General features: G+C 44.1%; 1 protein-coding gene across 1 annotated transcript in view; it reads right to left on the bottom strand.

Annotated features, from left to right (window-relative positions):
- The window catches only part of FAM118A (family with sequence similarity 118 member A), an 11,388-nt gene extending 3,341 nt beyond the window's left edge, over positions 1–8,047 (bottom strand). Inside the window, exons 1-6 of the mRNA XM_015823575.1 lie at positions 8,004–8,047; positions 6,813–7,065; positions 5,985–6,206; positions 4,224–4,352; positions 3,247–3,532; positions 1,836–1,868 (exon numbers count right to left, since the gene is read on the bottom strand). Of these exons, the coding sequence (XP_015679061.1) occupies positions 1,836–1,868; positions 3,247–3,532; positions 4,224–4,352; positions 5,985–6,206; positions 6,813–7,065; positions 8,004–8,047 (967 nt within the window). The remainder of the gene's footprint in view (positions 1–1,835; positions 1,869–3,246; positions 3,533–4,223; positions 4,353–5,984; positions 6,207–6,812; positions 7,066–8,003) is intronic.
- Positions 8,048–12,483: the final 4,436 nt, after the last annotated feature.

Below are 12,483 nucleotides of genomic sequence, written 5' to 3'. Positions count from 1 at the left end.
TCTTGTTTGCAACGTGTTCCTGTGGACTATTTCCTTCCTTTGGACTTGAGTTTTGCTGTTTGTGTTTTGGACTTATTGACAGGTTTGTCACCCAAATAAAAGGGATTTTGTTTTGTTTTAAAGTCTCCAGCCTATTGTATCAGCAGGGGTTTGGTCCTTGTGCCTCTAACAAGGACGGCAATAGGCTGGGATAGAACAGATGTAGCGGGAGAACTATGCTTTCATACTTGCAGGACTGATGTCAGCCTTACTATGTAGACTAGACAGGAAACTCAAGCCGGATAAACTAATTCTACTTTATTATGAATGAGTTTTTATTTTTGAATTCTCTCCTCCCTCTTTTCCTCTCTATCTCAATATCCTTATTCTGTAAGGAGTTATTTGCTTGTGGGGTTTTTTTTTTCAATTGGAAAGGGGGGAACAAAAGGGACTTTGTACTTCTGCAAAAGGCAATATTCTTCTGGAGATTTAAGAACCAACTCCAAAAGGCCCAGATCAGTCCCTATTACAGGGGGAAAACAGAACCGCCTGGAACAAGCAGCTTCACGTTGCATGTTTTGTGTGTTTATGTACAATATGCATGTACTTAAATTTATTATAGCCACCCATTCCAGCAAGTTCTGGGCAGCTTACAAAATCTACTGCTAAGTTAAAACCATTAAAAACATAAACAGCCATTGAAACACAGCTTCCCCCTTACTGTTAGTTCTTGCACATTAATAAGCATCCATTGTGAGCCAAATTTCATTTCTGCTAGAGAACAAAATAAGTTATATTGCAGAAAAATGAAGTCATGTGGTCAAATTCAGGTTTTTAAGGGCGAATTGCAAGAGGGGGATGCGGGCACGTATAAAGCCCCAGCTAGAAGGACCTTGAAGCAAATGGGGCTACGTTACAGCTGCAGGCCCCATCCCTGGTGTGGGGGCTTCCTTATGGGGAGCCTGTTTGGGGCAGAATCAGCCAGTCAGCTCCGAATCCCCACACAAGCTGAAGCCCCACTGATAGTGGTGAATGCTCCAACACTGGAAGTTTTTAAGAAGAGACTGGATAGCCATTTGTCCGAAATTTTACAATGCCTTGGTAAGGCCACACTTGGACTACTGCATCCAGTTTTGGTCACCACGATGTAAAAAAGATGTTGAGACTCTAGAAAGAGTACAGAGAAGAGCAACAAAGATGATTAGGGGACTGGAGGCTAAAGCATATAAGGAACGGTTGCTGGAATTGGGAATGTCTAGTTTAATGAAGAGAAGGACGAGGGGGGACATGATAGCAGCGTTCCAATATCTCAGGGGCTGCCACAAAGAAGAGGGAGTCAAGCTATTTTCCAAAGCGCCTGAAGGCAGGACAAGAAGCAACGGATGGAAACTGATCAAGGAGAGAAGCAACCTAGAACTAAGGAGAAACTTTCTGACAGTTAGAACAATTAACCAATGGAACAACCTGCCTCCAGAAGTGGTGAATGCTTCAACACTGGAAGTTTTTAAGAAGAGACTGGACAGCCATTTGTCTGAAATGGTATAGGGTTTCCTGCCTGAGCAGGGGGTTGGACTAGATGACCTCCAAGGTCCCTTCCAACTTTTTATTATTATTATTATTATTATTATTATTATTATTATTATTATTATTATTATTATTATTATTATTATTATTATTATTATTATTATTATTATTATTATTATTATTATTATGTGAGACTTGGCCAGGAACCATCCCAAGATTTTTATGTTCACACTGCTTCATGGTTTTGGTAAGGTGATAGTGATTGTCCAGCGAATACCAAGAGATTATCACCATTTGAAATTTGAAGAAATATGTGGAAGGCTATACTTTACCCCAAAGGGTTGTGCTATCCACCCTGTCTGCATCTAGAAAAAAAAAGGAGAAAATTAAGCAATGAATTAACCTGGATACGATAGTTTAAAACATGCCTCTAGGCAAACTTTTAAATTTTACAGTAAACCATATATACACCTTGGGTTTTCAGTTTCATTAATAACTTAGTTCTGTTTTATTGTTAGTAACGCTTCTCCTTAGCAAAGGAAGGCACAGAAGCGGAAAGAGAATGTTTGTGGCTCAAGTTGAACTGTGGGGTCCTTGGTGCTCTCTGAGCTTGATTATTTTCTTGCAGACATTTCATTACCAAACTGGGTAACATCATCAGTGCTAGAAGAGAGGGGTTTACTCTCAAACCGAGAACAACCGATCTCAGAGAGCACAAAAGACCCCATAGTCATAGAAGAGACACTCTTGGAACAATAGATTGCAATTAGCAGAATTATTAAATTACAGTATTTCTCCTTTGTGATGCCAGTGTCCTTCCTTCCTTCCTTCCTTCCTTCCTTCCTTCCTTCCTTCCTTCCTTCCTTCCTTCCTTCCTTCCTTCCTTCGACCTAAACATATACAAATAATATACTGCAATGTATGCTTTGACCTAAGACGGGTAGGCAACCTTGGCTCTTTTATGGCTCGTGGACTTCAACTCCCAGAATTCCTGAGCCAGCCATGCTGAGGGGAAAGGGAGAGGTTTCCAAGCTGAGCCATGCTGGCTCAGGAATTCTGGGAGTTGAAGTCCATGAGTCATAAAAGAGCCAATGCCTATCCCTGACCTAAGACAACATTTTGGATCAGTAGAGACATCTGGGACTTTCTGTACGTTCTAACCACAGAATGGTTGGCTTGGTGTGTTTTGTGTATGAATCAAAGCAGGGGTGTCCACAAGGTCTGCTCAACAAAAATCAAGATGGCGGCAGCAACTGTAATCGAAGCTTTGCCTATTGTGTGCGTTGTACCCATTGCGTCTTCACTTTAAAATTAGACATGGCTATTAACGATCAACATCAGTTGAAAAACTCATTTCAAAGTTGACAGTTATCAAAGACATCAAATGGAGGAGCTGCATAGATACATGGCATCCTTATTTCATAAGGGATTTGAACCGATGCAATCTCCAATTTTTCAGCTAAGTCATATTGTATTTATTATTTATTTTATTTCAGAAAATTTATAGGGCCACCCAATTCACTCAATAACTCCAGGTGGCTTACAAAGATAAAAACCCAATATAAAAACCATAAAAAACAATCACTACCATCACCACCACCATCCTTGCTGCCCTGGCAACAACAGTCCGTCAATCAAATAAGCCGCTTGATGAGCTCCATTCTATCAATAATTAAAGGTTAAAACATTTTAAAGGCGCAAAAGAAAGCAGGATGGTAACCAAGGTAATTTTTCATACAACACCTGGACTTCTTTGTTTGCAGATCTGTGCAGTGAGATCCTGGAGATACCCTGGGAAATCTTCAAAACAATCCCCATAGGATACGACTTTTATGCCATGCACAAGCATATCGGCCTGAAATTTAAAGAACTGGTCTTCGTTTTCTTTGCGCACCAACATGTAATGTTCTAGTTCCACTTTGTTTTTAACCATGTAGAGAAAGAGAGCTTGAAAGATTTGATCACGCAGGGTCTCCCCACAGCCCACAAACAAAAAGGATTTCCTCCGGTATAGGTTCTGTAGTGCTTCCTATTAAAAAAAAACAACAAGAAGCAGTTACTCAATTAAATGTGTCATGAACTGTTTGGAGGCTGACCTCGTTTGAATTGAACTGGCAAAGTGCAAGACATACAAGACATAATCTTAGGCCAGGGAGACCTTAGCTAAGATCTCTCTACTGAATTAAGCACAGGGGCGGCCCACTGAGGAGTCAGTCTATCCCACTCTGATATCTAGGAAGCTGCGAAAGTAAAGATCCACTAGTCCTTCCCATGTCTGTCAAATGCTTCTCACATTATATGAATATGCTCTATAGCAGCTGTAGTGAACATAAAGTTTTAACTCACTTATCCTGGCCCAACTTGGCTGTGCCTAAATGGATCATTGTCCCAAAAGGATGCACAAATGCAATCCATCAGCTCTTCTCAGGGTACTTTTAAGGCACAGCTGACCTATAAGACTGCATGGTTCAACAATAAGAATAGCAACAGCATTAGCACTCGGACTTATATTCCGCTTTGTAACATTCTCTGAGAGGTTTACAATTGCCTCCAATAATCCGGGCACTCATTTTACCGACCTCGGAAGGATGAAAGTCAACCTTGGGCTGGTCAGAACCGAACTGCTGGCAATCGGCAGAGTTAGCCTGCAATACTGCATTCTAACCACTGCGCCACAGCTTCTCAATAAAAAAGTTTATCCAGCCTTTGGATCCACATACCATCACTTCAGGGTCTTGAGTCACTTCCTGGTACCCTGAGGGATCCAGCACCATTCCACAGGGATCAGTGTACAAACCGTGAATATGAAGGACACCATATCTGAGGAGACCTTTGGCCCACTGGAGAACCTGAAGAGAGACCAGCTATTCAGTAACACAACTTGCAGAAGGAGACTAGGCTTCACCAATCCAAGAGATGTATACATTTTGATGGCAGAGTTATTATGTCCTTGTTTGGTTGCTTCGTATACCATCTGGTAGCCACTGTGATGATCTCATGTATTTCATAACATAGTCATTCAAAGGTCAACTTATACAACTTGTGTGATGATGTTATGGCCCTCATGATGACCTCCCAACTCCTCACTACGGATGCCCAGAGAGTACACTGCAACCTTTAGGTTAGTATTTCTCAAACTTAGCAACAATAAGATGAGTAGACTTGAATTCCCAGAATCCCCCAGCTAGCCATGCACTGCCTAAATAACTAGCACTTTACCATCTTCTTGATGTTACCTAATTGAACCATCTCCAAGACTTCAAAGAAACAACCTTCTCTAGCTGCTTAAAAATTAAGATTTGTAAAGAGACTTGTAGCCAATGATATTAAAAGGGCATTAAAAAAACAACTATATAATTATTTAGCAAATGACACACCTTAAAACAGAAAGAATACCACATATCTAAAGATCCTGTGTAATGAAGAAGGTATCTCCTTTGAAGACTGCAATACAGTCTTCATTACAGAAGGATCTTTAGCTATATGGTGTTCTTTCTGTTTTAAGGTGTGTCGTTTGCTAAATGTTCTAAGGCAGCGGTTCTCAACCTATGGGTCGCGACCCCATTTGGGGTCGATCGACCATTTCACGGGGGTCGCCAAGCAAGGCTGTCCGCCATTTTTTCCCCCTTTTCCGGCGGGTGCCTTACCTCCCTTGAGCTGGGCCAGCTGGTGGTCGGCCTGCTCCGTCTCTGCCGCTTGCCAGCTACGCCTCGGCCGGCTTAGGGGGCGGAACCACGCATGCGCGGCGCTCCCGGGCAGGGAAAGTCCTCGACTTACGACCGGTTGGGTAGTCCTTGACTTACGACCGGTTTAGTCCTCGACTTACGACCGGTTTAATCCTCGACTTACGACCGATTGGGGGTCGCGGCATTAAAAAGATTGAGAACCACTGTTCTAAGGTGTGTCGTTTGCAGGCCACTATCAGGCGGCGACCTGTTTGAAACCAGGCCGCACGAGCGATGGGCAAGTGAAACTCCAGTTGTGTGAGCGGAAGGCACTTGTGCTCGTGCGTGAAGCTCCACTTGCATGAGCAGAGGGCACTCACGCGCAAAGCTCCATTTGCATAAGTGGAGGGCACACACACTTGCCGCTTGCACCAATCGAGCTGTGAGTGTGCACCTGCCACTTATGTTCCCCCCCCTGCCCCAGCATTGGGCTGGGCTGCCAAGCTGGACAGGTTGGGGACCGCTGCTGTAGGAGAAAAAGGAATATGGCAAAAAACATAACCTACCTTTTTCGCAGGCCAGTTCTATCAAAAACACCACAGGGTACCCTCAAACAAGTAAAACTGGCAGCCATTACTGTGATGCACATTAGAACAGCAGAGATTTGATTGCACCTTTGCGCTGCCATTTTTACCTTTTCGTACATTTCTCCTGATGTTCCTTATCTATTTCGATGAAATCTGAGAGATGGGACTGACCTTTCATATTTTCGAACAGAAGCTCGCAAATATGCAGTATTTATTGGTGACATCATACCTTGTCTTTATCTTTCAGGTCAAGCGATTCCATAGCTTTATGCTGCTGTTGCCCAAAGATTTCAAGTAAATTGTCATAATTGGTGGTCAGCACCATTGTGCCCCGTTCCATTAGTTGAAGGATGGACAAGAGGACAGCAGGATGCTGAATGTGTTGGTCCAAGTTGTCAAATACCTCCATTAAACAGTCCTGGAAAAAGTTGGGCTTAGCATCCCCGGTGCGCTGCGGAAGGAAACTGAACAGCTTCAGGGAAATGGAATGATTTATATCTTAAGACATTTTGGATGATGTTGGAACTGCAAAACATTTCCACATTGGACATGAGCTATTTTCAGGGCTACTCACTGCTCTTCAGACCATCTTATCCCCTGAAACTTTCAACATGCAACTCTGATTCTTCCAATGATGGGCCAAGAAATTATGTCATTAAGACAGTCTTTTTTCTACTTTAGGAGGCAACTAAACAGATTGATTTTTACCTGGGCATTCAGAGCAGTGGCTCTCAACCTGTGGCCCACGGACCCCTGGGAGGGCATGATGTCACCCCCACCCCTGCCCTAGCTTCATTTTTAGGTGTGTGCCTCGCCCCAAAACTAGGGCTTATTTTTGGGGTAGAGTTATATTGGGCCCATCCCCCAAAATCAAGCTAAGGTTTTCGGGGTAGGCCTTACTTTCAGGGAAACAGGGATATCTATCTGTCTGTCTGTCTGTCATAAGTCAAGGACTACCTACAATGGAAAGCCTGACTAGGGATACAGTCCCACTTACATCTTCACTTTCAAAGCAGGAATAACATTCACTTCAGACCCTTATCTGAGAAATGCTCACCGGTGACATCTTTCGGATTAAATCATGTGCAACCACAAGCAAATCTCGGTCTTTGGACACTTTTTGGCGGAAATCAGCCACGTCTCCAGGATGCAACACTTCTAGCTGGTCAGCTGCTTCAAGGACCGCTTCAATGCAACTCCGCCACGAACACAAGGCTGGGATTCCTGGCGCAACAGCAGCACTCACCCCGGTTCCAATGACTAGCAGGAGTTCTTGGGGCCGCTTCCGTATAAGGCTTTTCAAAAATTTCCTAAAGAGAAGTCCAGGAAAACTCTATTTTGTATCACAACTGCTGCATCTCTAGACAGTCACTTGATTATGTCGTAGATTAAAAATATCCAATCCCCTTACAGGAACAGGAAGACAGATTACAAAATAATTATGAGATTCTGGAATTAATAATGGAGGTTAATCAAGCCATCCAGAGCTGGCAGGAGTTGGGTGGGATACAAGTTCAATGGAAGAAAGGAAAGGAAAGAGGAAGGAAGGAGGGGAGGGGAGGGGAGGGGAGGGGAGGGAAGGAAGGAAGGAAGGAAGGAAGGAAGGAAGGAAGGAAGGAAGGAAGGAAGGAAGGAAGGAAGGAAGGAAGGAAGGAAGGAAAAAAAACAACTAGGACGGGGGGAAACCTTGCTGGATAAGCATGTACTATGTGCATCTTCCCATTTTAATTCTACCCTTGAGCTGAAAGGAGAAAAACAAAGATTACAGTACAGTAGCTTTAAAGGGCTCCAAAGTTGCCCTTATTTTAATAAACCAAATAGATTTTAGGGGTAATCAACAGGATGAAAAGAAGAGGTAAAGAATGGGCACAGTCTTGATTCATCTGGAAAAAGGACACGTGAAGAAGCAAGATTTTAAAAAAGAGGTTTCTGCTTTTAGGCGTTAAGGAATATCCTTTTGTGCCAAACAACTTGATGATTATGAAATGGCAACAGTAGTGAGCCAAATAAAAAAGCAAATGGAAAGGTGTTCTGTCTAGGAAAGGTGCTCTCTGAAATCGTCATCAATAATCATTTTCCCACAGAGGGGTTAAAAAAAAAGTCCTGCCCCACAACATCACATTTTAAAAATGCAGCGCTTCAACTGAGTGGTTGCGATTACCAGTTTTGTATGTTTTGACACACATACGCTTCCCAGGACCCCCCTGTTTACATATTATCAGGTTTAACCTTTTATTCATTTATTTACCTTGATTTTTGCTCCCTTTTATATGTCTTTTTTGAAGGCTCCATTCTCTTTCTCCCCTTCCTGCGAAGTAAGAATGCCTGGAGTCAGGGAGTTTTTTCATGAGCAGCTACACCAGCTGATGAGATTAATTGATTAAAAATGTAGTTCGATAAAACTCAAGACAAAGCAATTTGGACAACTTGGCAGGAACCTATCCTATCTAAGGCTATCGCAGTGATGGCGAACCTTTTAGAGACCGAGTGCCCAAACTGCAACCCAAAACCCACTTATTTATTGTCGGGTGCCAGGTGGGCGTGGTCCACTGAGTGGGCGTGGCTGTGGTGGTCATGGCAGATTGGGTTGGTGTGGTCAAGGTGGGCGTGATCACCTTGATGTTGCTCATGGGGAGGGATGCCTGTGGGGACCGGGCAGGGTTGGGGGAGATCCAGGGGGTCTCTGGCAGGTGGGGCGGTGGGCAGGAGGCTCATCCTATGGGGTGAGGTGAGGCAGGGCGGGGGTGCCATTGTCACAGGACAAGGTGAGGCAGGGGCCGGGGTGGCTGCTGCCTGACACCATTGGCCCCTGCACACAGAGGCCAGCGAGCGCATGGGTGCTGGGATGCATCCAGCCATGTGGGACCTCGGCGAGTTAGCGGGCGGCTGGTTGAAGAGGACGGTTGCCATCTCTGGGGCATGGCGCACGTGCCCACAGAGAGGGCTCTGAGTGCCGCCTCTGGCACATGTGCCATAGGTTCGCCACCACTGGGCTATCATATCTAGAATACAGCTGTATAGTGTCCTTCCAGGAGCCAAGTTTTTTGGCATGTCTTTGGTGCTACCAAAACGCCCCTCTGGATTTCAGCCCTTATTTTTCTTCCCTTCATAGGCCACCTACCTCCCCAACCCAAGGGAGGGTGGGCAAAAAAGAAAGAAAGAAAGAAAGGAAGGAAGGAAGGAAGGAAGGAAGGAAGGAAGGAAGGAAGGAAGGAAGGAAGGAAGGAAGGAAGAAAGAAAGAAAGGATGTGAATATTCATACCGTCCCTTCCTTGCTCCCGCTACAAACAGCAAAAAGAAAGAAAGAAAGAGAAATAAAGAGGACAAAAAGATAAGAAAGGGTAGCGATAGAACACTTGCCCTGACAAGGGAAGGAACAAGAAAAAAAAAAATCCCATTGAAATATTACAAATTGGGTTTAAATAATTTGTCATCAAAGTTTAATCTTTAATTGGTTCTGTTTTTCAATGGGGATAGCCACTGCTTCTTTAATCTGCACTCTCAATTCACAGCTGTCTAAAACAAATCTCATCTTCCGGTCATGTAACAGTAATACTGATGTCATTTAATTTTTATAACCAAGCTTTGCACAATGTTGCTATAATGTTCATTTTTTTTTGGTACTATGGCAGCTACACAATTCAGAACTATTAGATGACAGCCAAATATAAAGAAAACTTTGCCGGCATCTTGTGGTCATTTTAGGATTTGCAGCCCAACAAGCTGAACTTGATCTTGCAGTTTTAGAATTTAGAATAATAAGAGCTGGAAGGGATCTTAGAGGTCTTCTAGCCCACCCCATGATCGAGCAGGAGACCCCACGTCATGGCAGGTGTGCAGTTAATAAGTAGGCTGGCTCAACAGCGAAACCCTGGTGAAGCGGGCACAGCAGCACCTGCATTTTCTGCGTCGCATGAGAAAAGCACATCTTCCTTCTCCTATCCTGACCACTTTCTACAGGGGGACGATCGAGAGCATCCTGTCATACAGCATCACAGTCTGGTTTAGAAGCATCCCTGCTTCAGACAGGAAGGCGGTGCAGAGAGTTGATTATAATAACAGTTAACAGAAGGTTTTGAAATTTTAATCTTGTCTTTTTTATCATTACTGTTCTTCCTGTTAACTATTTTGTCATTAATATAGTATATAGAAGACAGGTTAATAATTTGCAAATAAAATTAGTAGTCTAGAGGTTTAAAACTTTTTGGGTCTGTTTCGCAAAGGGTGGGGAAATAATATTGTTGTAATATATTAATCAATATTCAACTGGGGGGATATGTGTATAGGTATTAGTTTTTTAATGCACTTTTTAAATGTTTGTTTTGTGTTTTTTATTTGTCTCCTTCAAACAAATTTGGTGTCTCGTATTTTAACTTTTTTTTTTAAATAAAATAAAAATAGATGGAAAGAAAAGGAAATTTCTCCTTAGTTCTAGGTTGCTTCTCTCCTTGGTTAATTTCCATCCGTTGCTTCTTGTCCTGCCCTCAGGTGCTTTGGAAAATAGGTTGACCCCCTCTTCTCTGTGACAGCCCTTCAAACATTAGAAGACTGCTATCGTGTCATCATCCTGTCATTTTGGCAAGCTACCTTTTACCTACTTTATAAGAAAAAGGGAGTTTCCAGGAACTGAATCAGCAACTGAAGTCAGAACTGTTACTTGTTTCTTTTGACCAAGGACATCGGCCACACGGTCTCTGGCAAGGCTCTGGAAGCAATAGAAAAACCAAGAGTTCAAAGCAAAGAATAATAATAAATAATAATAATAATAATAATAATAATAACAACAACAACAACAACAACAATAATAATAATAAAGTTGGAAGGGACCTTGGAGGTCATCTAGTCCAACCCCCTGCTCAGGCAGGAAACCCTATACCATTTCAGACAAATGGCTGTCCAGTCTCTTCTTAAAAACTTCCAGTGTTGGAGCATTCACAGTTTCTGGAGGCAGGTTGTTCCACTGGTTAATTGTTCTAACTGTCAGAAAGTTTCTCCTTAGTTCTAGGTTGCTTCTCTCCTTGATCAGTTTCCATCCGTTGCTTCTTGTCCTGCCTTCAGGCGCTTTGGAAAATAGCTTGACTCCCTCTTCTTTGTGGCTGCCCCTGAGATATTGGAAGACTGCTATCATGTCCCCCCTCGTCCTTCTCTTCATTAAACTAGACATACCCAATTCCAGCAGCCTTTCCTTATATGCTTTAGCTTCCAGTCCCCTAATCATCTTTGTTGCTCTTCTCTGTACTCTTTCTGGAGTCTCAACATCTTTTTTACATCGTGGAGACCAAAACTGGATGCAGTATTCCAAGTGTGGCCTTACCAAGGCATTGTAAAGTGGTATTAATACTTCACGTGATCTTGATTCTATCCCTCTGTTAATGCAGCCCAGCACTGTGTTGGCTTTTTTGGCAGCTGCAGCACACTGCTGGCTCATATTTAAGTGATTGTCCACTAGGACTCCGAGGTTCCTCTCAGTTACTATGACAATAATTCTTGAGTCGAAACAAAAGCTGCGTTCACATATTGGACTTAAACCAGCCTTAATTTGTTTACGCTTTGGATGAACATGATGCAGCCTAAAAACTGTGGTATTCAGCTGAGTAAAGGTGCCTAGGGGTATGATCCAAACGGTCAAGATGACCCATTTCCTGTCCCACAACCTAGAAGGGGAAAGTCCCCAAAATCCTTGACGGTTTCACCTGGTTACCAAAGAAAGAAAAAAGAAAGTTCCTCCTTTTTTTGCTCCACCTTGTCAAAGGAGGAAGTGAAGAAGACTGGGCGGGGGAGAGAAGAGTCCCCCAGATTGTGGGGTGGGGGATTCTGGCTCCAGTGAAACTCCAGCTGCGTCTGATCTGGAGCAGGAAAATCTGGCAGAATTTGCCTTGGCACAACAAGATGGCAGCCATTTTCTTGACCCCCCTCTCTTTGCTGGAAGAAGAGGTCCTGAAGAGAGAGGGCAGGGTCCCCACTGGTTCTGGGGCTCAACCAGATGGAAGAGGCTATAGACCAGCCCAAGGTTGACTCAGCCTTCCATCCTTCTGAGGTTGGTAAAACGAGGACCCAGATTGTTGGGGGAAAGATGCTGACTCTGTAAACCGCTTAGAGAGGGTGGTAAAGCACTGTAAAGCGGTATATAAGTCTAAGTCAGTGGTTCTCAACCTTTTTAATGCCGCGACCCCAAACGGTCGTAAGTCGAGGACTAAACCGGTCGTAAGTCAAGGACTAAACCGGTCGTAAGTCGAGGACTACCCAACCGGTCGTAAGTCAAGGACTTTCCATGCCCGGGAGCGCCGCACATGCGTGGTTCCGCCCCCCTGTGCCGGCCGAGGCGTAGCTGGCAAGCGGCAGAGACGGAGCAGGCCGACCACCAGCTGGCCCAGCCCAAGGGAGGTAAGGCACCCGCCGGAAAAGGGGAAAAAATGGTGGACAAAAAAAAATGGCGGACAGCCTTGCTTGGTGACCCCCGTGAAATGGTCGATCGACCCCAAATGGGGTCCCGACCCACAGGTTGAGAACCACTGGTCTAAGTGCTATTGCTAGACAGTTAGGCAGAAGTGTCTCAAAACACTTCTGCTCTCTCCTTTCTGCTTCTTCTGGGGGATTCTTAAATGGTGTGTATGTGTGTGTGTGTGTTGTGAGAGGGGTGGAGGGAAATCTGGGCTCATCCTGGGGGCAGCGCAGGCCGTTGGAACAGCTTCTTTGCCAGGCCAGTTCAGGGTTGTGCGCTCAGAGCC

Source organism: Protobothrops mucrosquamatus, unplaced genomic scaffold (assembly GCF_001527695.2).
Source record: "Protobothrops mucrosquamatus isolate PMUCROS unplaced genomic scaffold, P.Mucros_1.0 scaffold1919, whole genome shotgun sequence".
In the NCBI taxonomy this organism is placed as follows: domain Eukaryota; kingdom Metazoa; phylum Chordata; class Lepidosauria; order Squamata; family Viperidae; genus Protobothrops; species Protobothrops mucrosquamatus.
Note: the sequence above shows the minus strand (reverse complement) of the source record. Positions and strands in the feature narration are given on the sequence as shown.